General features: G+C 39.9%; 1 protein-coding gene across 1 annotated transcript; it reads left to right on the forward strand.

Annotated features, from left to right (window-relative positions):
* Positions 1–13: 13 nt before the first annotated feature.
* LOC128224148 (RYamide receptor-like) lies at positions 14–27,898 on the forward strand. The gene is made up of 2 exons (XM_052933858.1): positions 14–1,071; positions 26,445–27,898. The coding sequence occupies exons 1-2, from the start codon at positions 340–342 to the stop codon at positions 26,862–26,864; spliced, it is 1,152 nt and encodes a 383-aa protein (XP_052789818.1). The 5' UTR covers positions 14–339; the 3' UTR covers positions 26,865–27,898.

Below are 27,898 nucleotides of genomic sequence, written 5' to 3' on the forward strand. Positions count from 1 at the left end.
TACATTAAAACAATTTAGAAGACAGTTTTGGGAATGTTTTGATAAAATTAAGGTTTTATGATATATTTCGTATTGCATCACTTAGAACTTGTAATACACTACTCTACGATTCAATAAGAAGTGCGATACAGAATATTTCCCTAATTGATTAGAAGAGCGAAAACAACAAAACAGGCAATAATAAACTGTGGGTTTGTAATAGCTGGAAATATATTGCGACAGAAAATAATGCAGGATAAAGAATTATTTCAGAGATTTTCAGCAATCAAATAATCATGAAACTGATAATGACTTCATGATATTAAGCAACTGCGTTTGTTTCAATGCACAATTATAGGTATGGAGGATTATTCGAAAGAAGATTACAACATTTCAATAAATCCTTGTGTGACACAGTTCAACGCAGTAAATATATTCTGGCTGGTGCTATATTCCGTTCTTTTTATTGTGGCTGTCGGCGGTAATTTTCTAGTATGTTGCGTTGTCCTGGGACAAGAGCGGATGAGAACAGTGACCAACTACTTCCTGTTGAATCTCGCGATCGGGGATATAGCCAAAGGATTTTTATGTATCCCGTTCACATTCGTCATAAATGTGCTAGTACCGTACTGGCCGTTTGGGGATTTCATGTGTCCATTCGTGCTGTACATGCAGGCGGTCACCGTGTTTCTCAGTGCCTTCACCCTCGTGGCCATGAGCATTGACCGCTACGTGGCCATCATCCATCCACTTCGACCAAAGATGACCACCAGGAAGGCGCTTGTGACCATAACCATTGTATGGGTACTGGCACTTGCTGTTCCTATACCCACTGCTATAAAATCACAGATCGTCCGGAACCCCTATACAAACTCGACAGAGGACTGTCAGAAGGGTTTATGCTTGGAAGAAATTGGCGACCCGGTGCTACAGCAAATGTACTCGACAGCAATCATGTGCATACAGTACTTTGTACCTTTAGCCGTACTTATTGTAACATATTCTCGCATTGGATACATCATCTGGATCAAGCGAACTCCGGGGGAAGCGGAGAGACGAAGAGATGAAAGAATTGCGTCCTCAAAAAGAAAGGTAATCACAAAATTGATGTTCTTTAGACAAATCAGCTTTGCAGTTCATGTCAATTTTCCTCAATGTGATTTTTTCTTTAGCCTATTCTGGTATTTGTCCTGATAACTACTCGGAGATGTTGATTAATTTGCTCTTTCACATAATAGGATTACTCTATATTTATATTGTTGATGAAAACGCATTCATTTGGTTTTATGTAGATTTAAATGCAGGCTTTTCTTGGATATAATTCTTCACTATTATTTTGATTTACAATATACACACCTTTGTGAAAACAAACATCTTTATCGAAATGCAGATAATACAATTACAAAAACTTTTAACATTGCGTATTAAGAGGCTTCATAGCAATAAACTTTAGGTATGTACTGAACCATGTTATGTCATCGAGCCATTCGTCATTCGTGATAATGATAAATGTTGATGCCTGGCTTCTCTATTTAATGCCTATATCATTGCAAAAGGTATTACCTGCTGGCGCCTAATATGTAAAAGAAAAGGCTGCAACTACATTTTAGATATTTATTTTTTTATTTTTCAACTGCAATCAAACATGATATCGCTTATTTTGTTATATGTGAAGGCAAATAAAGGATTAATTGTAGTATCATTTTTAATAGTATTTTAACAATATCTTTCTTTTCACAAAAAAACTCAGAAATATATGATATTAACTAATATTGTGTCTAAATGCATCGAAAATTCCCATACTCGGATGCGCGTTTCCAAGCAAAAAATACACAGCAAGCAACTTATCACAAGCACCTAGAACTGAAACACAATCATTGCAATCGTGACATCAGAGAATAATATAGCTGTTTGGATATACAAACAGTAGTACATTTCTTAAAAATAGCGTGCTGTAAACAATCATCAATCAAATGTCATATATAGCGCCATTACACTTAATTGAAACCACAGTACAAGATTATGGTACCGCATTTGTGCTGTCTATTAGGAATAAGGGAGATACGATGTCATAAAAAGTTCTAAAATAGCACAAAGATACTAACTAATGGAGTATCCTATATAGAGAAATTGGTCCCCTTCTTACAAATCTAAACAGGCTTAAGTAGCTAATTTCAATTAGCTAAAAATACATGATTAAAATTAAAGTGCAAAACATATCTAGACTGAAGTTTATTGTCAATATAGTGGTCGTACTTCAACTGGCTCCCGGAGACATTCCCATTATATACACATCTACTTGTGTTTTATCAAAGAAGTGATCTATACACAGAGAATACTTGAGATGTTTGACTCTAGAAGTACTGTCTATGTGGACGATCGCGGCATGCAAAACCATACACGGCACATTACGTCGAGTGGGCAACTCATTAATAATGCACGTTTAATTGAGCAGACATTCGTTCAAAGCTCTCCTTTAACAAATACACTGCTGTAAAACTTTATTTAATTTAAGAACTTGGAAATGCTACGGTATTTTGAAAGCAGGGAATTTAAACGAATTTACAACATAAAAAAATAACATATTATTTAAATATATATCATCTGTTTTCACTATAACGATAGCTTTTAAAAGTTAGAGTATTTGTGAAGTTAAAATTGTGAAACGTATTAGTTTAGTAGTACGTATTCCGGTAAAAAATACGTATGTGGTCGAGTTTTTCATTCTTAAAGTCCACTTGTGTTTTAGTTATGTAAACTTATGTCTTCGTATATATATATATATATATCAAAATTACTTCTCTTAACCTTTTGAAACATTTTTAACCACTAGAATAATAAAAACATGCATTTATCGCAATTACAAAATGCAACAAAACGGAAAGTACAATTTCAATATATCGCACGACATTTGAAATTTGCATTTCACATGACTATCTGAATACCTAAAATTCAATTTGCTTTATATACTAATGATTTGCAAAACTAAGAATCTTTTGGTTTAAATATATTAAAAAAGATCATACATCATAAAGATAAACATGTTGTTTTTTCCGGAAAATATTTCACTTGAAAGCTAAATTATATTCAACTGGTTGTGGTAATAAGGCAATAATTATAGACACAGTGGTCGCTTATGTTTTTGAACCAGGAATAGTATTCCCGGTAATTCATCTGGAAACACTTATTTTATCATTAGTTTACTGTTGATAGGAATCGCAATAAAAAATATAGTAAAAACAGTATTTTGGTTTCAGTGGATTGTGAACCAATGCTGGTAAAGTCAAGAAAGCGTTAAAAAATCAAAACTTAAACCTCTATAGGCCATAAGGATTTTCGCATCGATATTTTGACTTCTTTACAATATATTGATAACATGACGTGATAATGTCAATCAACCAATTACGCAACATTAAATATGTAAGTAATTATTCCGTAATACACACAAAAAAGAATTGTACAAAAACATGAGCGAGTACCTATCTGTGATTTTACACTTAACAACATTGCTATTTTTTCATTCAAAAAGACTTGCATCACATTTATTTTAGAATCAGGCGCCCAATTTTCTTCATGTGAAACTTGATTTAAAAATGTTCAGTATTTCTCTTGTTATTTCTCCAGTGTAATCCGGAAACTGCTCAGGTACAGTTTGCAATGTGCTATGCTCCGCCCACTTATCTTCCTCATTAGCATATAGCATGTCAGTGATCCATTTAGCGAATTCGTTGGTATTTCCCATACATTTCTTTTTAATTTTCGTGTGGACCTGGGAGTTTAAGCAAGACACTCAGATATTGTTCATAGCGTGTTGTAAGACAGATTCGTTTTATCAGTGAAACATGGGAACATATTGATGGCGGCTTTTATGACAAACCATTAAGTAGTTGTTTTCCGAATTACTAGCCTCTAATAACTAAATATCTGGACTCAATAACAGTATTCCCAGGCTGCCCGTGTCACGTTCGGATTCATGCCATCATGATGTTTCCTTACATAGAATCTCGGTAGACCCTGTTAAGAATGAGAACACACATGTATGGTTTCCGGTTGGGGCATGGAAAAAGGAATTTATAAACACAGTACTAGGATTTATGAGAATAGTTTTTATAGCAAATAGGTCCCTTGGTAATAAGCGTTTAAGTCTAATAGAAATATAAAACAACAAACAGAATGCTCTCACACTGTATTTCCGTATTTACAATTCCTTTGATATTTTACATCAACTGTGTTTATACCGTATTGTTTAAAAACACACTCACACTGTGATATAGCAATGACGGTAATTAATATTTCTTGAAGATGTTTATACTAATAAATAATTGATACAAATATGACTACTAATAACTAGTAAGCTAAACTTTGAAATAAATAAAAATGTTAATGACTTGTTTATATCAACGAAACATATATCATTCGAAGAAAGTTTGCATATAAAGTCTTCAACGTTTGTGTATTTTGTTCTTGGCGCCACTATACAAATTCAAAGGGGGTATTCGTTTATTGTTCCTTTATGCACGATCAAACAGGGTCTGCTGTTTCATCATTTAATACCACTTATACTGTGACACCATACCCTATCACAGAGATCCTTTCGCGCAATCATACAGAAGAATATTGCTGCAGCGACACTATACCCGGCCACAAAGGTGTTCGGCTGCAGCGACACTATACCCGGCCACAAAGGTGTTCGGCTGCAGCGACACTATACCCGGCCACAAAGGTGTTCGGCTGCAGCGACACTATACCCGGCCACAAAGGTGTTCGGCTGCAGCGACACTATACCCGGTTACAAAGGTGTTCGGCTGCAGCGACACTATACCCGGCCACAAAGGTGTTCGGCTGCAGCGACACTATACCAGGCCACAAAGGTGTTCGGCTGCAGCGACACTATACCCGGCCACAAAGGTGTTCGGCTGCAGCGACACTATACCCGGCCACAAAGGTGTTCGGCTGCAGCGACACTATACCCGGTTACAAAGGTGTTCGGCTGCAGCGACACTATACCCGGCCACAAAGGTGTTCGGCTGCAGCGACACTATACCCGGCCACAAAGGTGTTCGGCTGCAGCGACACTATCCCCGGCCACAAAGGTGTTCGGCTGCAGCGACACTATACCCGGCCACAAAGGTGTTCGGCTGCAGCGACACTATACTTGGTTACAAAGGTGTTCGGCTGCAGCGACACTATACTTGGTTACAAAGGTGTTCGGCTGCAGCGACACTATTACCGGCCACAAAGGTGTTCGGCTGCAGCGACACTATACCTGGTTACAAAGGTGTTCGGCTGCAGCTACACTATACCCGGCCACAAAGGTGTTCGGCTGCAGCGACACTATACCCGGCCACAAAGGTGTTCGGCTGCAGCGACACTATACCCGGCCACAAAGGTGTTCGGCTGCAGCGACACTATACCCGGCCACAAAGGTGTTCGGCTGCAGCGACACTATACCCGGTTACAAAGGTGTTCGGCTGCAGCGACACTATACCCGGCCACAAAGGTGTTCGGCTGCAGCGACACTATACCCGGCCACAAAGGTGTTCGGCTGCAGCGACACTATCCCCGGCCACAAAGGTGTTCGGCTGCAGCGACACTATACCCGGCCACAAAGGTGTTCGGCTGCAGCGACACTATTCCCGGCCACAAAGGTGTTCGGCTGCAGCGACACTATACCCGGCCACAAAGGTGTTCGGCTGCAGCGACACTATACTTGGTTACAAAGGTGTTCGGCTGCAGCGACACTATACTAGGTTACAAAGGTGTTCGGCTGCAGCGACACTATTACCGGCCACAAAGGTGTTCGGCTGCAGCGACACTATACCTGGTTACAAAGGTGTTCGGCTGCAGCTACACTATACCCGGCCACAAAGGTGTTCGGCTGCAGCGACACTATACCCGGCCACAAAGGTGTTCGGCTGCAGCGACACTATACCCGGCCACAAAGGTGTTCGGCTGCAGCGACACTATACCCGGCCACAAAGGTGTTCGGCTGCAGCGACACTATACCCGGCCACAAAGGTGTTCGGCTGCAGCGACACTATCCCCGGCCACAAAGGTGTTCGGCTGCAGCGACACTATACCCGGCCACAAAGGTGTTCGGCTGCAGCGACACTATTCCCGGCCACAAAGGTGTTCGGCTGCAGCGACACTATACCCGGCCACAAAGGTGTTCGGCTGCAGCGACACTATACTTGGTTACAAAGGTGTTCGGCTGCAGCGACACTATACTTGGTTACAAAGGTGTTCGGCTGCAGCGACACTATTACCGGCCACAAAGGTGTTCGGCTGCAGCGACACTATACCTGGTTACAAAGGTGTTCGGCTGCAGCTACACTATTCCCGGCCACAAAGGTGTTCGGCTGCAGCGACACTATACCCGGCCACAAAGGTGTTCGGCTGCAGCGACACTATACCCGGCCACAAAGGTGTTCGGCTGCAGCGACACTATACCCGGCCACAAAGGTGTTCGGCTGCAGCGACACTATACCCGGTTACAAAGGTGTTCGGCTGCAGCGACACTATACCCGGCCACAAAGGTGTTCGGCTGCAGCGACACTATACCCGGCCACAAAGGTGTTCGGCTGCAGCGACACTATCCCCGGCCACAAAGGTGTTCGGCTGCAGCGACACTATACCCGGCCACAAAGGTGTTCGGCTGCAGCGACACTATTCCCGGCCACAAAGGTGTTCGGCTGCAGCGACACTATACCCGGCCACAAAGGTGTTCGGCTGCAGCGACACTATACTTGGTTACAAAGGTGTTCGGCTGCAGCGACACTATACTTGGTTACAAAGGTGTTCGGCTGCAGCGACACTATTACCGGCCACAAAGGTGTTCGGCTGCAGCGACACTATACCTGGTTACAAAGGTGTTCGGCTGCAGCTACACTATACCCGGCCACAAAGGTGTTCGGCTGCAGCGACACTATACCCGGCCACAAAGGTGTTCGGCTGCAGCGACACTATACCCGGCCACAAAGGTGTTCGGCTGCAGCGACACTATACCCGGCCACAAAGGTGTTCGGCTGCAGCGACACTATACCCGGCCACAAAGGTGTTCGGATACCGGTCACAAAGGTGTTCGGCTGCAGCGACACTATACTTGGTTACAAAGGTGTTCGGCTGCAGCGACACTATACCCGGTTACAAAGGTGTTCGGCTGCAGCGACACTATACCCGGCAACAAAGGTGTTCGGCTGCAGCGACACTATACCCGGCCACAAAGGTGTTCGGCTGCAGCGACACTATACCCGGCCACAGAGGTGTTCGACTGCAGCGACACTATACCCGGCCACAGAGGTGTTCGGCTGCAGCGACACTATACCCGGCCACAGAGGTGTTCGGCTGCAGCGACACTATACCCGGCCACAAAGGTGTTCGGCTGCAGCGACACTATACCCGGCCACAAAGGTGTTCGGATGCAGCGACACTATACCCGGCCACAAAGGTGTTCGGCTGCAGCGACACTATACCCGGCCACAAAGGTGTTCGGCTGCAGCGACACTATACCCGGCCACAAAGGTGTTCGGCTGCAGCGACACTATACCCGGCCACAAAGGTGTTCGGCTGCAGCGACACTATACGCGGCCACAAAGGTGTTCGGCTGCAGCGACACTATACCCGGCCACAAAGGTGTTCGGCTGCAGCGACACTATACCCGGCCACAAAGGTGTTCGGCTGCAGCGACACTATACCCGGCCACAAAGGTGTTCGGCTGCAGCGACACTATACCCGGCCACAAAGGTGTTCGGCTGCAGCGACACTATATCCGGCCACAAAGGTGTTCGGCTGCAGCGACACTATACGCGGCCACAAAGGTGTTCGGCTGCAGCGACACTATACCCGGCCATAAAGGTGTTCGGCTGCAGCGACACTATACCCGGCCACAAAGGTGTTCGGCTGCAGCGACACTATACCCGGCCACAAAGGTGTTCGGCTGCAGCGACACTATACCCGATCACAAAGGTGTTCGATCACAAAGGTGTTCGGCTGCAGCGACACTATACCCGGCCACAAAGGTGTTCGGCTGCAGCGACACTATACCCGGCCGCAAAGGTGTTCGGCTGCAGCGACACTATACCCGGCCGCAAAGGTGTTCGGCTGCAGCGACACCATACCCGGCCACAAAGGTGTTCGGCTGCAGCGACACCATACCCGGCCACAAAGGTGTTCGGCTGCAGCGACACTATACCCGGCCACAAAGGTGTTCGGCTGCAGCGACACTATACCCGGCCACAAAGGTGTTCGGCTGCAGCGACACTATACCCGGCCACAAAGGTGTTCGGCTGCAGCGACACTATACCCGGCCACAAAGGTGTTCGGCTGCAGCGACACTATACCCGGCCACAAAGGTGTTCGGCTGCAGCGACACTATACCCGGCCACAAAGGTGTTCGGCTGCAGCGACACTATACCCGGCCACAAAGGTGTTCGGCTGCAGCGACACTATCCCCGGCCACAAAGGTGTTCGGCTGCAGCGACACTATACCCGGCCACAAAGGTGTTCGGCTGCAGCGACACTATACCCGGCCACAAAGGTGTTCGGCTGCAGCGACACTATACCCGGCCACACAGGTGTTCGGCTGCAGCGACACTATACCCGGCCACACAGGTGTTCCCGCGACACTATACCCGGCCACAAAGGTGTTCGGCTGCAGCGACACTATACCCGGCCACAAAGGTGTTCGGCTGCAGCGACACTATACCCGGCCACAAAGGTGTTCGGCTGCAGCGACACTATACCCGGCCACAAAGGTGTTCGGCTGCAGCGACACTATACCCGGCCACAAAGGTGTTCGGCTGCAGCGACACTATACCCGGTTACAAAGGTGTTCGGCTGCAGCGACACTATACCCGGCCACAAAGGTGTTCGGCTGCAGCGACACTATACCCGGCCACAAAGGTGTTCGGCTGCAGCGACACTATCCCCGGCCACAAAGGTGTTCGGCTGCAGCGACACTATACCCGGCCACAAAGGTGTTCGGCTGCAGCGACACTATTCCCGGCCACAAAGGTGTTCGGCTGCAGCGACACTATACCCGGCCACAAAGGTGTTCGGCTGCAGCGACACTATACTTGGTTACAAAGGTGTTCGGCTGCAGCGACACTATACTTGGTTACAAAGGTGTTCGGCTGCAGCGACACTATTACCGGCCACAAAGGTGTTCGGCTGCAGCGACACTATACCTGGTTACAAAGGTGTTCGGCTGCAGCTACACTATACCCGGCCACAAAGGTGTTCGGCTGCAGCGACACTATACCCGGCCACAAAGGTGTTCGGCTGCAGCGACACTATACCCGGCCACAAAGGTGTTCGGCTGCAGCGACACTATACCCGGCCACAAAGGTGTTCGGCTGCAGCGACACTATACCCGGCCACAAAGGTGTTCGGATACCGGTCACAAAGGTGTTCGGCTGCAGCGACACTATACTTGGTTACAAAGGTGTTCGGCTGCAGCGACACTATACCCGGTTACAAAGGTGTTCGGCTGCAGCGACACTATACCCGGCAACAAAGGTGTTCGGCTGCAGCGACACTATACCCGGCCACAAAGGTGTTCGGCTGCAGCGACACTATACCCGGCCACAGAGGTGTTCGACTGCAGCGACACTATACCCGGCCACAGAGGTGTTCGGCTGCAGCGACACTATACCCGGCCACAGAGGTGTTCGGCTGCAGCGACACTATACCCGGCCACAAAGGTGTTCGGCTGCAGCGACACTATACCCGGCCACAAAGGTGTTCGGATGCAGCGACACTATACCCGGCCACAAAGGTGTTCGGCTGCAGCGACACTATACCCGGCCACAAAGGTGTTCGGCTGCAGCGACACTATACCCGGCCACAAAGGTGTTCGGCTGCAGCGACACTATACCCGGCCACAAAGGTGTTCGGCTGCAGCGACACTATACGCGGCCACAAAGGTGTTCGGCTGCAGCGACACTATACCCGGCCACAAAGGTGTTCGGCTGCAGCGACACTATACCCGGCCACAAAGGTGTTCGGCTGCAGCGACACTATACCCGGCCACAAAGGTGTTCGGCTGCAGCGACACTATACCCGGCCACAAAGGTGTTCGGCTGCAGCGACACTATATCCGGCCACAAAGGTGTTCGGCTGCAGCGACACTATACGCGGCCACAAAGGTGTTCGGCTGCAGCGACACTATACCCGGCCATAAAGGTGTTCGGCTGCAGCGACACTATACCCGGCCACAAAGGTGTTCGGCTGCAGCGACACTATACCCGGCCACAAAGGTGTTCGGCTGCAGCGACACTATACCCGATCACAAAGGTGTTCGATCACAAAGGTGTTCGGCTGCAGCGACACTATACCCGGCCACAAAGGTGTTCGGCTGCAGCGACACTATACCCGGCCGCAAAGGTGTTCGGCTGCAGCGACACTATACCCGGCCGCAAAGGTGTTCGGCTGCAGCGACACCATACCCGGCCACAAAGGTGTTCGGCTGCAGCGACACTATACCCGGCCACAAAGGTGTTCGGCTGCAGCGACACTATACCCGGCCACAAAGGTGTTCGGCTGCAGCGACACTATACCCGGCCACAAAGGTGTTCGGCTGCAGCGACACTATACCCGGCCACAAAGGTGTTCGGCTGCAGCGACACTATACCCGGCCACAAAGGTGTTCGGCTGCAGCGACACTATACCCGGCCACAAAGGTGTTCGGCTGCAGCGACACTATACCCGGCCACAAAGGTGTTCGGCTGCAGCGACACTATACCCGGCCACAAAGGTGTTCGGCTGCAGCGACACTATACCCGGCCACAAAGGTGTTCGGCTGCAGCGACACTATCCCCGGCCACAAAGGTGTTCGGCTGCAGCGACACTATACCCGGCCACAAAGGTGTTCGGCTGCAGCGACACTATACCCGGCCACAAAGGTGTTCGGCTGCAGCGACACTATACCCGGCCACACAGGTGTTCGGCTGCAGCGACACTATACCCGGCCACACAGGTGTTCCCGCGACACTATACCCGGCCACAAAGGTGTTCGGCTGCAGCGACACTATACCCGGCCACAAAGGTGTTCGGCTGCAGCGACACTATACCCGGCCACAAAGGTGTTCGGCTGCAGCGACACTATACCCGGCCACAAAGGTGTTCGGCTGCAGCGACACTATACCCGGCCACAAAGGTGTTCGGCTGCAGCGACACCATACCCGGCCACAAAAGTGTTCGGCTGCAGCGATACCATACCCGGCCACAAAGGGTTCGGTTGCAGTGACAACATACCCGGTCATAAAGGTGTTTGGCTACAGCGACAACATACCTTTTCCCAAAGGGTTCGGTTGCAGTGACAAAATACCCGACTACATAGCTGATCGGCTGCTGCGCAATCGTACAATATCACAGTGGTGTTTGACTGCTCATACCAAATTACGTGTTTGATGATATTGTGCCATTATACACGACCACAGAAGGTGCCGTTCAATCACACAGGATCAGACAAGAGTATTGCTTGCTATGCCCCTTTACAATACATGTATAACAAAATGTGTTAGGCTTCTGTTCTATCATGCAATATAGCATAATGTGATCGACTGCTGTGCGCGACTACATGATCACAGAGCATGTTTGACTGCCATCATACCATATCATAGGCTTGGCTGTTATGCCATCATACGCAAAAAGTGATTGCTCTACAATAGTAACGATTTCAGAAGATGTTTTGCTGTAGTGTCATCGTACAAGATATTAGAACGTGTTGGCTGCTGTGCGATTCTTACAACAACATAGGATGTGTTTGGCTCGTGCGCAATCAGACTGGATCACAGAAGATGTTTTGCTGTTGTGACATCTTACACGATGACATCATTTGTTCGCCTGAAATAATGTTTTTGCTTTTGTGCTATCATACATAATCACAGAAAGTGTCTGAATGATGTTTCTATATCTGTACTCTTCATCGCAGTGTGCACACATATTTGGCAGTTGATCAAACCTTGTATTGTGCGCACTGCTTTTTAACAAACGCATGGTTTTGTTTCAAAAGTTTATCGATCAATCCTGTCGGTGTAACAGATAAAAATAATATTATTTTGAATTAGAGCATACAATATGGAACCAGGTTTGATAGGCGAGCTAAACATATAATTCTCAGAGACAAATAGTAAACCTGGTCTTGCTTACTGCAGACTTTTTTCAAAATGTGTTTGAATGCTCGCCCTTGGAATGTAAATGCATCTTTTTTGAATCTCAATAAAAGTATAACCATGGAAACTAAATGGACAACTATACATAAAAATATATCAATATATAGCTGACTGTTAAGTGACATTTTGCCAAAACAGGGCGTACTTTTACAAGCGCCTGCAATAGCTATGCTTGAATAGATTGTCTGTAGGTAAACGTAGAATAGTGAAAAACAAGATTAAAGCAGTGTTTTGGCTAGAAATAAAATACAAAAATGAATTTGTAAAACAATCCCTTATTGAATAAAACTGCATCTTAATGAAACGTTTTCAGAATAATTCTAGTTTTAAAACTTTAACAACGATGCATGATTTAGAATCTTCAGTTGACATGGCATAATCTACGCAAATGAGGTTTTAAAAAGTTTAATAACTTTAATAACACGTAAAGAACGCAGTCCATCTGTGTCCAATACTCTGCCATCCGAACTGTATCCTAAGATTTCCATCTGATATTGTGTGACGTCCTAACTGTTTGTCATTAGCAGCAAACGAGTCACGTTAAGCCGTCAGTCGGAGAATGGTTGGCAACACAGTGCAATGATTTAAGAACAGTATCTATGGTTTATGCCTATTTGGTGCTACAACTGGTGTGTCACGTCAAACCATTTTATTTGCATTGTGTTAGAACATACTTTAAAACAACCATCTACACATTTAAGATACGAGTCACAAGCGATATGTCAATATTGTTTAAACTAATTCGTTAAATATAAAAAAATATAAAAACTTAATTGCAAAATGTCTACTTCGATTGTTATTGCTTTTGTTTATGTAATTTTTGATATCAGAAAGTGACACGCTTTCTATGGAATTGAATAACTGTGTTCTGTAAAACATCCTGTCATTAGTGATGAACGTTTGTAAAAATTATCTTCGCTTCTCATACCAGTCCTTTGTCACACGTTGCGTGTCTCTTGTTAAGTATGGAAGACCTCGTCAATGTGTCTCTGTTAAACTTCCGTTTCCGAGCCTGTCCCTGTAGTTTCAAGTTTATTACCGAGAAAAGGTAAAAAACTGCACGCACAGAACTTTTAGTAAAAGGCAAAGTAATAAGAACATGTCAATTATCAACCAAATACTGTGTGTGATCGTTTACAAGCTACACGCTTATAAGGATCTGCGCAGCAAACATTACACTCAAAATGTCTCTGCGTTTATGGATTGATGGACTACTAATGACATTATTAAGCGTTCACTTTTAATAAAAAAATGAACAATTCTCGAATTATGCATGGATGTGATGCAAATTTCATTTACACAAAAATGGCACTGGGAAATGTTTCTGTATTAAGGGAAAGAATGAATGCTACATTATGTATTGAATAACAGACTAATGATGTGGATGGGAGGCGTATCATTTGCATTGCAAGATAAACTTTCCCAAACAAATAACTTTTATTCTCTAATGCAATTTTTGTCCACTAATGCACGTTTTCTTCTGTCAATTTAAACATGATTTATAGACTCTCCAGCCTTTGTCATCTTTAATGCATTTTAGTCCGGAAGGAATGATGTAAGTAATGTTTTGTTAGTGTTTTGTCCGATTTCTTTTCTAGAGCAAAACGTTTACATACTTGTTGGCAAAAAATGAGACGGATAATTTTCATATCAGCCAATATCGATACAAATTGATTGGAGCCTTTTATTCCACTCCATCAAGAAGGGTTTTTTGGAAGCACTTGCACTTAGTGCGAAAAGTCTGAATTCGTTAAACTATCCCCATACCGCCTGTATCACGTTTGGAGTGATGCCATCATGATGGTCAGACACTTAATCCTGAAATAGAATCACAGGAGACGCATGTTGGCATCGAAGGAATACAGTGTTAATTGTTGGTGTGAGTTTCGGTTAGAGAACATGGGCAACCACTGTGCTGAGATACGTGAGAAAAGTTATTTCATATTTAATAGGTCCCTGGAGTTACACAATGACACAGTTTAGCTCGATCAGAATGAGTTTGTGTCTCTTTTTATGATATAAATCAGCCAACGAGATTTACCCAGGATTAGGGCCTCTCAGTGAACATATAACGTTAAACATACAGCTAGGCTGATAGGAATATTTGCTGTAAACGAATAATAAACGAAAGATAATTCGTTGACTGATTATTTAAATATACTGCAAGGCTACTAGGGCTGTTTGCTATTAACAAATGCCGTTAACCTAAATATTACAAATGAATAAACGATATTTGCACAATCAAGCCAACCAAGTCAATTCGGGCCTTCTTAAACAAATCAAATGTGTTCTTAAGTGATATAAATGTATTTCAGGAATCGTTAAAATGGTGAAGATAAGATATATACTGCATGAGATAATAACACAGTCACAATAAGAAATAAGATTGAAACAATCAATTACCCTTCTGTGAAATGTTAAAACATAAGCAACTGGCTTTAACCGTTATGTTTATACTTTTCGGCATTCATAAATTACTGTTATGACTTGTGTAAAACTACACTTTGATTTGCATAGATTTTCAAATAGAAAAAATGGTATACACGAAAAGGCAGAACGTGGACACAGAATGGACGCAATTAACATGGCCACACAACGTATATAATTATACGATTAATTGTTGACAAGCTGGTAAAATAACAAGTTTGAACTATATTTTATTAGTAGTGTTCCTAAAAAAGAACAAACATTTAGATTTATTTCAAATCCGGTTAGCCATACGGCCCATGAGAACATAACACAAAAATTGCAATTACATACAATGGAACATACATATAGATTGCACACTGTTTTATCCGAATTAATGTTTTATAAGACTTAGTTTAATAAACATACGACATAAAGTATCAATTTACAATAAAACCATGAGAACGGTATCTTTATTTTATATCAAGACACAACTAAGCTAAATCTTAAACAATGAAATGACTAAAGTCTATTTTAAATGCAATCTGCAGCAATTCAAGTGCTGAATGTTAAAAGAGTTTATTGATAAACTTCTTACGATTAACAGATGCATTTGCCTAAAACGTTACAGCTTCTTTGAAGTCCTTTAGGAATAGTCTTACTCACTACATTGAGATTCGTTTTTGTCTTAAATAAATCAGAGCAACGGACATTACAGTAAACTATTTCTAGAGCTACTCTATCCATAAGTGTCGACCAAATGCCAAAGCCTATTTGTGAACAACAATCCCCTTATCGGAATAAAACAATGGTTCTGCTTGTTTCATTAACAGGAATTAGCACAATGGTCAATAAAGCGGCTACCATTTACTAGCTAAATTAGAGTGAATCATAATATAATTGTGGTGTAAAGCAATCCGTACCACGAACCTAATTTACAAGTGGCCTTATGGCTTACAGCTGAAATTTTATTTGGCTTTGGGTTTATTATTATTATTATTATTATTATTATTATTATTATTATTATTCAAACACCAAAGCGCTAAACACTATGATTACGCGTTTGTTCCATCCAAACAATAATAAACGTTTTCAAATACGAAATTTAGTGCAAAGTAGTGCCTTCGGTGTTCTTGGTCCAAACATTCAAATATCTTTCTTAAATAAGAAGCAATTACCCAAGGAAACAGGGTAAACATTTAATGAGCAGCGAAACGTATATTTTATCTAATAATGTCGGTAATTTTGTATTGTCTATGTCTTTAGTTCTACAGGTTGTTATTGGGAGTAATGTTTGTTGAACAAGATCTTGGAACAGTTGAAGACTACTTGCATTGGCCAATGGTTCCCATTGATTCGTGTCATACAATGATACAGTGTATATTGTTTTCAACAAACGTTAAAATTGCACAAAACCATAACTTCCACTGATTGTAAATGAAACATGACATACGTTTCTAGTGTTAACTTGTCTGAAATGTAAAGTTGCAATGGTTTCAGTAAAGGCAATTGATTTTAAAGGTATCCGCCGTTTGATAAGTTATTACAGCATAGCACTTCGTAAGCTTTAGTCTGACGGACGCTGCTTTCAGTATATGGTACACGACGCTGATTTCAGTATATGGTGCGCATTTAATATAATAATTGAATATTTTCGCAAATACGTGAAGATAAAGTTAGACTCATGTCTTTACGTTTCGTGTATGAATTCATAATAATTCACAAAGTCCATCTGTGTACAATACCGCGCAATCCAAACCGGCATTCTATGATTTCCCTCTGACATTGACTTACATTTTTGTCTTACTGTTTGCAATTAGCAGCAATGAATTTGTATTGTCCACGTTAAGCCGTCAGTCAAAGAATAGTTTGTTACAAACTGCAATGATTTAAGAACGGACAGTAGCCATGGCGAATACCTAAATGATGCTACAACTGGTGTGCTACAGTTTATGGAAACGGACATTTTATTTGCAATGTACTCTTTCGTTTGAACATGCTGTAATTTAAACAACCAAACACATAATACACATGTTTAAAATACGAGTCTAATGACGTTATGACAAAACTGTTAAAACTAAATCGTTTAATATAGATAAAATCAAAAAAATGAACATGTCTTCTTTGATTGTTTCAGCTTTTGATTAAGTAGTTCTGACACCCAAAAGTGACACACTGTATATTATATTGAATTATTGTCTTCTGTAAAACATTCTGTCATAAATGATGAACGTTTGTAAAACTTGTCTTCAACTTTCATAACAGTCGTATGACACACGATGTGTGTCTCTTGTTACGTATGGAAGAACTTATCAGCGTGTCTCTTGTTACGTATGGAAGAACTTATCAGTGTGTCTCTTGTTACGTATGGAAGAACTTATCAGTGTGTCTCTTGTTACGTATGGAAGAACTTATCAGTGTGTCTCTTGTTACGTATGGAAGAACTTATCAGTGTGTCTCTTGTTACGTATGGAAGAACTTATCAGTGTGTCTCTTGTTACGTATGGAAGAACTCATCAGTGTGTCTCTTGTTACGTATGGAAGAACTTATCAGTGTATCTCTTGTTACGTATTGAAGAATTTATCAGTGTGTCTCTTGTTACGTATGGAAGAACTTATCAGTGTGTCTCTTGTTACGTATGGAAGAACTTATCAGTGTGTCTCTTGTTACGTATGGAAGAACTTATCAGTGTGTCTCTTGTTACGTATGGAAGAACTTATCAGTGTGTCTCTGCTAACCATTCCCGTTTCTGGGCTTGTCCATGTAGCTTCAAGTGTATTACAGAGAAAATGTACAGATACGAACTAATAGAACTTTAAGAAAAAGGCAAAGTAATAAGAACATGGCAGTTATCAACCACAAAATTGTGTGTGTCCTTTTACCCGCTACACGCTTATAAGAGTGCGCCGCTAACATTGCCCCTAGAATGTCACAGCGTTTAGTGAATGGATTTTTTACTAATGACATTAGCAGGCGTTTACTTTTAAGGAAATAACTATGAAAACTATATTCATCAATGTGATGCAAATTCCATAACACACATAGAACTAGCATTTGGAAATGTTTCTATAATATGAGAAAGTATGAATGCTACATAATATTTAGAATAACAGACTAATGGTGTGCATGTGAGGTATATCATCTGCTTTGCAAGATAAACTTACCCTATCAAATTACTTGTTATTCTCTATTGAAATTCTTGTCCCCTAATGCGCGTTTTCTTCTGTCAATTTAAACATGATTTATAGACTTACCAGCCTTTGTCAGCTATAATGCATTTCAGTCCGGAAGGAACGATGGATGTTACCAGCCTTTGTCAGCTATAATGCATTTCAGTCCGGAAGGAATGATGGATATTATTTTCTGTTAGCGTTAAGTCGGATTTTTCATCTTTAACAAAACGCTTACATATTTTTGGCAAATTATTAGACGGGTTATATTTTATCAGCGAATATCGATACAAATTGAATGGAGCCTAATATTCCCCATCGTTAAGAAGGGATTTTGGAAGCACTTGCACTTAGTGCGAAAAAATTGAATTCGAAAGTATCACCATACCGCCTGTATCAAGTTTGATTGATGCCATCATGATGGTCAGACACTTAATCCTGAAAAATAATCTCAGGAGATGCATATTGACATCGAGGGAATACAGTGTTAATTGTTGGTGTGAGTTTCGGTTAGAGAACATGGGCAACCACTGTGCTGAGATACGTGAGAAACGTTATTTCATATTTAATAGGTCCCTGGAGTTACACATTGACACAGTTAAGTTCGATGAAAATGAGTTCATTATGATATAAATCAGCCAACGAGATTTACCCAGGATCAGGGCTTCTCATTGAACATTAACGCTTTGATCCTAAGATAATTCGTCGACTGATTATGTAATCATACAGCGGGGCTGTTTGCTGTATACGAATAATAAACGAAAGATAATTCGTTGACTGATTATTTAAACATATAGCGAGGCTAATAGGGTTGTTTGCTGTTAATGAATGTCGTTTACTTCGATCAAGCAAATATTATAAATGAATAAACGATATTTGCCCAATCAGGCAAACCAAAAAACCAAGCAGCGTCTGGCTTTCTTAAACAAACAAAACGTATTCGTTAGCGATATAAATACATTGCAGGAGTCGTTAAAACAACTGGTTTGTGGTTGACCGTTAAGTTTATACTTTTCGACATTCATAGTTTGAAATATTGACCTGTGTAAAACAACATATTGATTTGCAAGGATTTGCACACGAGGTATGAAGTAGCTTTACATGGTAGGACTTTGCACTGATAGCTAGATGCAGGCATATTTGAGGTGATATGATCTTTTCCCTTTATATGTTTAAGTTGGCTCCCATGAGATTTACTCTATAAGTGTTACTCCTGTCTCTTGGATGTTTGCACGCGTGTGAGGAGGAGACTCCGATATCTCAAAGTGAGGGTATCACCGCCCGCCCCCGAACCACCACACACATCCTGCAAACACGTATGTCGAATGACGGTTCCAAGGAGGTCGCATTCAGCCTTGAAATTGTCCAATATTGGCTACTGGGGTTGGCCCTGTATTTTTATTGTAGTATTTACATCATTGTTTGTCATTAATTTATATGTGCTCAGCGTTGCATATTTTCTGGAAACGCATGGAACAATGTTATACACGCAAAGGCAAAACAAGAACACTGAACGTACACACTTGACAAGGACACAGAACGTATACAATAAGTGTCTAGAATAGGACAAATTTCATCGGTGTAGCACCAGTATATTTTTGAAAAACATTTCCGCCCAAATTATGTTAGTCATTAGCTGTAATCGAACGCTGTCGAGAGTGTCCGAGTTTAGCCATCAATCAGAGGGATGATTTTTAAGAAATAACTTTTCGTAAATAATGATTGTCGATTCTACTGAAGACAGGATCGAGCGAAATTGTGGTTTTGATCAGTAAAAAAACAACTGAATTAACAGTTTGCTCACATGTGTTGTACATGTAGCATAAGTAAAGTGAACATTCCATTAACGAGTAAAAACCTTAACGCTGCATTCTAACCAATTGACATGTATTACTGTTCTTTGATTTATTAACACATCTCAATTTTTTGGGGAAACTTGCATAACGAAACTTCTTCTTTTTTAAAAGCGTTAGTAACGCTTTTAACTATAAAACATAATTTTTTCGAACGTTAATATTGAAATCTACGATCTCATCTGCAGTCTAATACAATGGGTTTCCAGACGTTTACGCAAAAATTGGCTCATTCCAAGACAAGAAAAAGGAAAAAGTTGTCACTCTGTGAGAGTGCAGATTTAATTTAAATTGTTGAACGGGTTAAACCTCATTTATTATTATGTTCAAAGCCTTTCTAAGAATTAAATTTAAGACAAATATCAGAATAAATCTTACATTAAGATAAAAAAAAATCCAAGCTGCTTGCTAAAATCTAACATTAAATAAATTACTGGGCATTATAGCAAAAAACGATCGGCGTCATCAGTTTGTCAAAGATAGAATAAAAACGAAATAAGATGTATAACGACGACACTTAGTGAAGAGGAAAAACACAATTTTACTATTTAAAACACAGGAGTTATATATTGTCATGCAATATTTTTCATATAAAACTAGTGTAATAACTATGCAAATTAGATGACTGCTTTACAGAACAGAATTTTTATCATACGCGCTGTCAAAAAACGTCAACAAACATCAGAAACGATGTTTCAAAAATAAATCATGGCGGCCTCAACAAACTCAGTTCCACGATGAAAAAAACGAATGGTGAAGAAGGCACAAACGACTCCCAGATCACAGTGCCAGAAAATACCTCGTCCACAAATTGAATGACAACAACGTTCGTGCGAGACGAATTATGCAAATATAGGGAAAAAGAACATACATGTATATAAATAATCTAAGCCATATAATTCTAAATCAACAGAAAAAAATATCTAACATCCTGTACTCCAGTGAAAATATCCAGTCTTCTTTCATGCAAAATGCTCAGTGTATGAGTTCGCCAGCAAAGTACAAGTTCAAAATATCACTGATTCCACATAAAATCTCACTTTTTTTCTGGGAAATTCGACAACATTTTGGTGCTTCAATTCAGGTAGGTAATATTTATGTGCACATTCAGGATGGTAATATATATGTGCACATTCAGGTAGGTAATATATATGTGCACATTCAGGTGGGTAATATTTATGTGCACATTCAGGTAGGTAATATTTATGTGCACATTCAGGTAGGTAATATATATGTGCACATTCAGGTAGGTAATATATATGTGCACATTCAGGTAGGTAATATTTATGTGCACATTCAGGATGGTAATATATATGTGCACATTCAGGTAGGTAATATATATGTGCACATTCAGGTAGGTAATATATATGTGCACATTCAGGTAGGTAATATTTATGTGCACATTCAGGATGGTAATATATATGTGCACATTCAGGTAGGTAACATATATGTGCACATTCAGGTAGGTAATATTTATGTGCACATTCAGGTAGGTAATATATATGTGCACATTCAGGTAGGTAATATATATGTGCACATTCAGGTGGGTAATATATATGTGCACATTCAGGTGGGTAATATATATGTGCACATTCAGGTAGGTAATATATATGTGCACATTCAGGTAGGTAACATATATGTGCACATTCAGGTAGGTAACATATATGTGCACATTCAGGTAGGTAATATATATGTGCACATTCAGGTAGGTAATATATATGTGCACATTCAGGTAGGTAATATATATGTGCACATTCAGGTAGGTAACATATATGTGCACATTCAGGTAGGTAATATATATGTGCACATTCAGGTAGGTAATATATATGTGCACATTCAGGTAGGTAACATATATGTGCACATTCAGGTAGGTAATATATATGTGCACATTCAGGTAGGTAATATATATGTGCACATTCAGGTAGGTAATATATATGTGCACATTCAGGTAGGTAATATATATGTGCACATTCAGGTAGGTAATATATATGTGCACATTCAGGTAGGTAATATATATGTGCACATTCAGGTAGGTAATATATATGTGCACATCGTTTAAAATCACCAAAACATGCTGTAATCCACCTGCTACAAAGCAAATTTGCGTTACTTAAAGCGAAGCTGAGTAACGGTCTTTTCAAACTTTAACGTCAAATGACATGTTCACACTCGCATGATTTTCTTATAGTATTTATTTGCTTTATTTAAATGGATTAAAATATATTTTTTGTTGTTTTCAACTGAAACCTTTAAAGATCAATTCATTCCTGGGACATTTTTATTGTGGACAAGGTTCTGTCATGCGGATGAAGTATCCTATCATTAATTAACAAAGGTCAAAAACTAAACATTTACAGCAGCCAGATTTATGTTTCCTATGCTGTGCACTGCTCCTCAATTTGATCTATTTTCATATAAAGTGTGGAGTCTATTTCAAAGACTTTTCAAGTAAGATCCAGACAAAAAATACATATGAAAATTAACAAAATTAACAAAGGACAATAACTAAAACAAATACTGAACCCATACTTATTATATCTGTACAATGATTTTCCACTACCCCCCACGCACACACATACACCCAATAAATAATGTACTTATACCAACCCCGCTTATCTAAGCATTCACCGACTTAAAAACAAAACTGATTTTAAATACAAAGAACCTCCAGGGACAATGGTGGTCTAATTTAATAGCAAAGATATCATTTGTATGTCTGATACACACATAGAAAACGTTTACCATAACATATATAATACAAACCTTAGCAATTTAACTATTTATATAGATATAAGATTTCTGCTTTGGATTCATCCATGCATGTGTATGATTATTTAAAAAATAAGGATTCTTTATGATTGGACATGGTTTTGATTCGTTCATAGTTTTATACTGCTGCTTTATCCGAACCATTTATGGTAGATTATATTTTATTTCACAAACCATTTATGGTAGATTATTTTATATTTCACTAGCATTTCATGGTGGATAATACCATATTTCACGAACCATTTATGGTATATTTTTACATATTTCACGATAGGAGTGGTTTGATTAATTTCCATTCTGTTAATATATGTAGTTGGACCAAAATTTAATAGAACATCAGAACCTATTAATCAATTCATTCTTTTTCCGCCGGAAGTAAGACCGGCAATTACTTCTTGTCTAACAAGTAATAATGGTTTTCCTGACTTACAAGTTAACGCACAGGGATATCAAGCAGGGGATGCTCCCTCATGGGCGACAAAACGTTCACTTAATGTTCGCAGTCAGGTTACAACCATCACAGTCACTGGTCTTGATTACTTATTTCTGATAAATTAGCCGACATCTCATCAGCATGACGACAAATTTACAACTTTGATAACGCACAGTCAACTCATGTTACATAATTATGTAGGCCATGAAATAACAAATGCACAGTTCTCGGAAGTCCACAAGTGTTCATAAGATTTAACACATTAAATACAATTGTTTTAATATACCAAAAAGATGAAAAAAAGTCCGAAAAAGGATACCGAGTTTAATTTGAAAGAAATATGCAGAAAACACGGTATTTCTACCTTATGAAAAGATAGTAGATCGCATTAAATCTTTTAGCATTTACGAATCATTTAATATTTTTTTTCATTTTCAGCTATTAATTACACGGTTATAATATTGTTATTAGTAATTAATATTTTCCCTAAATGAACTTTTTAGTAAGAAGTTGAAGGTTTATCACTCAAAATTTATGTTGTTTTATCAAACCTGTGTATGTATTGATTTTTAATAAGAGTGTCACTTTAAGTGACTCTGCTTGTTTGTTTGAGTATCTCTTGTTTATTTGGCTTTGGCCGTTGACCTATTTTTTCTCTTCACAGTAAATGTTAGCTACTGAACATGTTCCTGTTGTTTCAATGATAAAACCAATAAAATAGTATTTTATGTTAAAATGAAAAATCAAACCCTGTGTCAAGCGATATGGTCAGATTGGAATTATTGTCAGCTGAATCGTTCATGTGTTTTATTAAAACGTTTGAAATAACCATCATGTTTCATATCATCCTAGTGTATCACATTGAAAACAATTGTTTATTAATTAGAATGCCACCACGTTGCACTATACACATGAAATAACCTTGATATGTGAAAGTATTAATTGTTGACAAGTCGGTAAACAAACATTTTGAACATTTCTTTTGCAAAATGGAAAAGGTTGCATCGTAAGTATTGTGCCAATATACAAAGAAATTTATTTCAAATCCAGTACGTCAAACGGCCCATGAAGACCTTTCACAATAATTAAAAATAGATGCAATCTGTAGCAATAGAGTAACAGTAGGTATCATTTGATTTACTACTCATGAATAAATTTGCACATAAAAGGTATCTGCCAATAAAATTTATGAATGCATGCTTTTCTTAAATTATTTAATAGGGTACATTCAATAACAAAACAGTGCTCGTCCTCTAATTTAATATATACAGTTTCACTGTACCCTACATTTTCTCTATCATTGCATGGACTTTTATTTTGCCTACATACATATTTTCAAAATAATGAATAACAACCCAAGGATGAATGTTTGAATTCTGTATAACTCCAAATAAATGAATATTCTGTGCATATTTCAGTTGACTTTTCGCTGAGGGTTTAATGGTTTATTGATAAACGTCTTACGACAAACAAATGCATTTGCCTTAAATGTTACAGCTCCTTGGAAGTCCTTTAGGAATAGTCGTCCTAACTACATTGAGATCCGTATTTGTCCAAAAATAAATCAGAGTAACGGGCATTGCAGTAAACTATTTCGAGAGCTACGTTATCCATTACTGTTGACCAAATGCCAATGCCTCTTAAGGAACATCAATCCTCGTCACAATCTGGCATGCTTTCCTATTTCTTCATGTTGTTTACTGCGATATACTTTTTGTTGCAAACTGAAGGTTTATAGCGCCAGGGAATATTGTGTTCCGTTTTCTCGTTATTTTCGCCATTCAGAAGCTCAAAGCTATCTTCTGGTCATGTTTTTGCCTAAACCGTGATAAAAAGTCGGAACCTTACAATAAAAGTATAACTGCTTCTAAATGAGGTATCTTTTCCGAATAAGTCTAGTTCGTACTGTACTTGTTCGATCGAGTTTCGTTCTATTAACTGTTTAAAAAGCCCCAAGAGTTCGAAAAGACAGATGAAATGGTGTTCCATTTGTGTGTGGGTTTTTTTTCAACAAACTACTTGAAGTGCATTTATGTTTAGTTCTTGACCATTGAACCATTGTTTTGGTTCAATATAAAACGCGATTCAACCATATTATTCTTTATTTAACTACATTTATTTAAATTTTCAAGGACTTCCCTTTATCAGCGAATACATGACGTTAGTCACTAGTTCCTCATTTGACATAGTCGGACTGAACAAGTGCGTTTGCTAGTGGTTGTGAAGGCTTATATCCTCATCCTTATATCAATAACTTTCAATTAATGTTTATGTTAACATTTAATACAGGCAATATACTCGTACACTTTTAATTGCATTTTATAATTTTACAAAGAACTTAATGAGCCATAACAACAAATGAGTATTAATACCAACTTAAATTATCTACCACATCGTTTTTATAAGTACAATGTTTGGCGATTGTGAGCATGGCTAATTGCCTTTATGTTCCAATACTCTAAAGAAATGTTTCCGGAACGGACTTATTTACGTACTTGTTTAATTGCCAATAATCCACTCGACAAGAGATGAGTTTCATTTATAATCGGAAAACTAAAGCAATGGTTCTGCTTGTATCATTTACAGGATTAACACAAGGATAAAGAAAGCGGCTACCACTATAAAGCTTTTCACTCGCCAGATTAGAGTTCATCATAATTGTGATCCAAAGCAATCCGTATCACGAACCTAATTTACAAATGGCATAATGGCTTACAGCTGCGATTATATTTTGCTATTGGTCAAATATCTATTTTCTATTTATTTATAAGAAGGGTCTAATATTTTTGTTTTATTATTATTATTATTATTATTATTATTATTATTATTATTATTATTTAACACCAAAGTGCTGCACACTATGACTACGATTTCATCCAAACAATAATGGACTGTTCACCGTTCATGGTACGTTTTCAAATACGAAGTTTAGTGCAAAATAGTGCTTCCGGTTTTCTTGGTCCAAACATTCAAATATATTTCTTAACTATGAAGCAATTACCAAAATAAACACAGGGAATAATTCAATTGGCAGCAAAACGTTTATTTTATCTAATTGTTATAAGTCTATTCATAATGTTTAGTTTAAAACGTGTAATTGTTTGGCGGTTATTCCCACAATTACCAGTGCCAATTATATTGATAGTTATTCGATGTTGGTTATTTTGTAGCCTCTATGTCTCTAGTTTTACTGGTTGTCAGGTCATGAGTAGCGTTTGTTGAATTTATGTATACATTTCCGAAAAACGGTGTTCATAATACCGATGTTTTAATGTATTGTTTTCATTTAAAATATGAGTTTGTTGTTTTACCTACGATATGCTTTGATATGACAAACTATCTACGTTCCAAACATAAACCCTATTTAGAGGGAAACGGTTATGGCCAAAACAACGCTGACCGAGAGACACATTCGTTTAAACTGCACACAACCTTAACTTCCACTAATTGAAAATGAAACTTGACATACGTTTGTAGTGGCGGGTTTTCTTAAATGTTTTAACAGGTATCCATCGTCAATGGGCTATTAGAGCATGGGACTTAGGAAGCTATTGTCTGAATTACGCTGCTGTCAGGATATGGTACATGATGATTTTGATGAGCATGATGATTTTGATGATCATGGTGATGATGGTTTCAGAGTTTGTTGTTTATTTACAGATGGTGAAGATGATGATAGTGATGGTGATTACATACGCGGTGTGTTGGCTTCCTCTACATGTCATCCAGTTAGTCGAGGAGGCCCTTTCCCATTCGGACGCCCTCTACAGCTTCGAGCACTACCAGTTCATCTGGACCTCCTTCCACTGGCTTGCCATGTCCTACGCCTGCTACAACCCAATCGTCTACTTCTGGATGAACAAGCGTTTCAGGGCTGGATTCAAGGGGATGATTTTCTTTTGCACACGGTGTAAGAAAGGTTACGGCAGAAGTGTGTGTCACGGCCGACGTACCAGAGCGCCACACAGAACAAACAGTGCTTCTAGTAGCAGGTATAGCCCAAGAGCTAGTATTGATGAAACGAAAATTGTTAAACTTTCATACCTCCAAAGAGACAATGGGGATTTTAATGACATGTGAATATTGGCTGACCACGAATTATGTGCGGTAAATGATCGTGATGACATTTCATATATCTTAATATCATTGACCATTCAATTTACTTTTAAAGGGGACAATTATGTTAAGGAGTGTTGTTTTTTTCACGGGTACTATTCAGAAACAGATTTTAATTAGTACAGTAAACGGAGGGACTAAGCACTATATTTAAGTGTAAAAGTGACAAATTTGGGAGATCGACTTGAAACGTTTTCTATGTTTTAAATGGAAAACTATATCACAGTAGACATGGTGTTTGTAAATATTAATAAAGGTGACGATGACGCTTCTTCATATCCTTTGTGAGCATTGAGGTGTGTGTTTTCAGAAATAACATCGTCGTTGTGTGTCATAACTTCCTCCAAGTAAATAATCAAGTCAAGAATACGCTGTAGTTAATAGCAAAAATAACAGTGTTGTCGACGTGCTTCTGTTCAATATTGTGAAGATGTTAACATGTGACAAGACGACACGATAAGTACAATTTGATGTTGATTTTGTTTTGCGTTACAAAATATAGAATGTGAATATCGCCATTGTAAACAGTTATATACTGTACATTGTAAGGCGTGGGTTTTACTGCCTTTTGAGTGGTTTTAAGGACGAACGAGCTGAATTGGTTACGAACCAATAGTCGGGACACGTTGATGTTATTTACCGCTAACATCTATAGACACTGTTGTTACGATTAGATAGTTATGATATGTATGTATTCGTGGGAAATGTATTTTCCCCATGCTTGTCTATACCACCAGTTTGATAATGTTAATACCCGCGAACAAAATTCCGCCTGAACCAAGTTAATTTAAAGTCGCCCGCTGATGACACGCGTCCATAAAACTATACAAAGTGCTCAATAAAAGGTAAATTAACCCTTTTTTACATATAAGGAAAACGACGCATAATAAAATAGAGTTCTAGCATTGATCTAATGTTCTCTACATTCGTTTGTATTTCCTAACATATTGGTAGAGGTATACAGAGAACGTCTACGCTCTAATAAAACAGTATGTGAT

Source organism: Mya arenaria, chromosome 2 (genome assembly GCF_026914265.1).
Source record: "Mya arenaria isolate MELC-2E11 chromosome 2, ASM2691426v1".
Lineage (NCBI taxonomy): Eukaryota > Metazoa > Mollusca > Bivalvia > Myida > Myidae > Mya > Mya arenaria.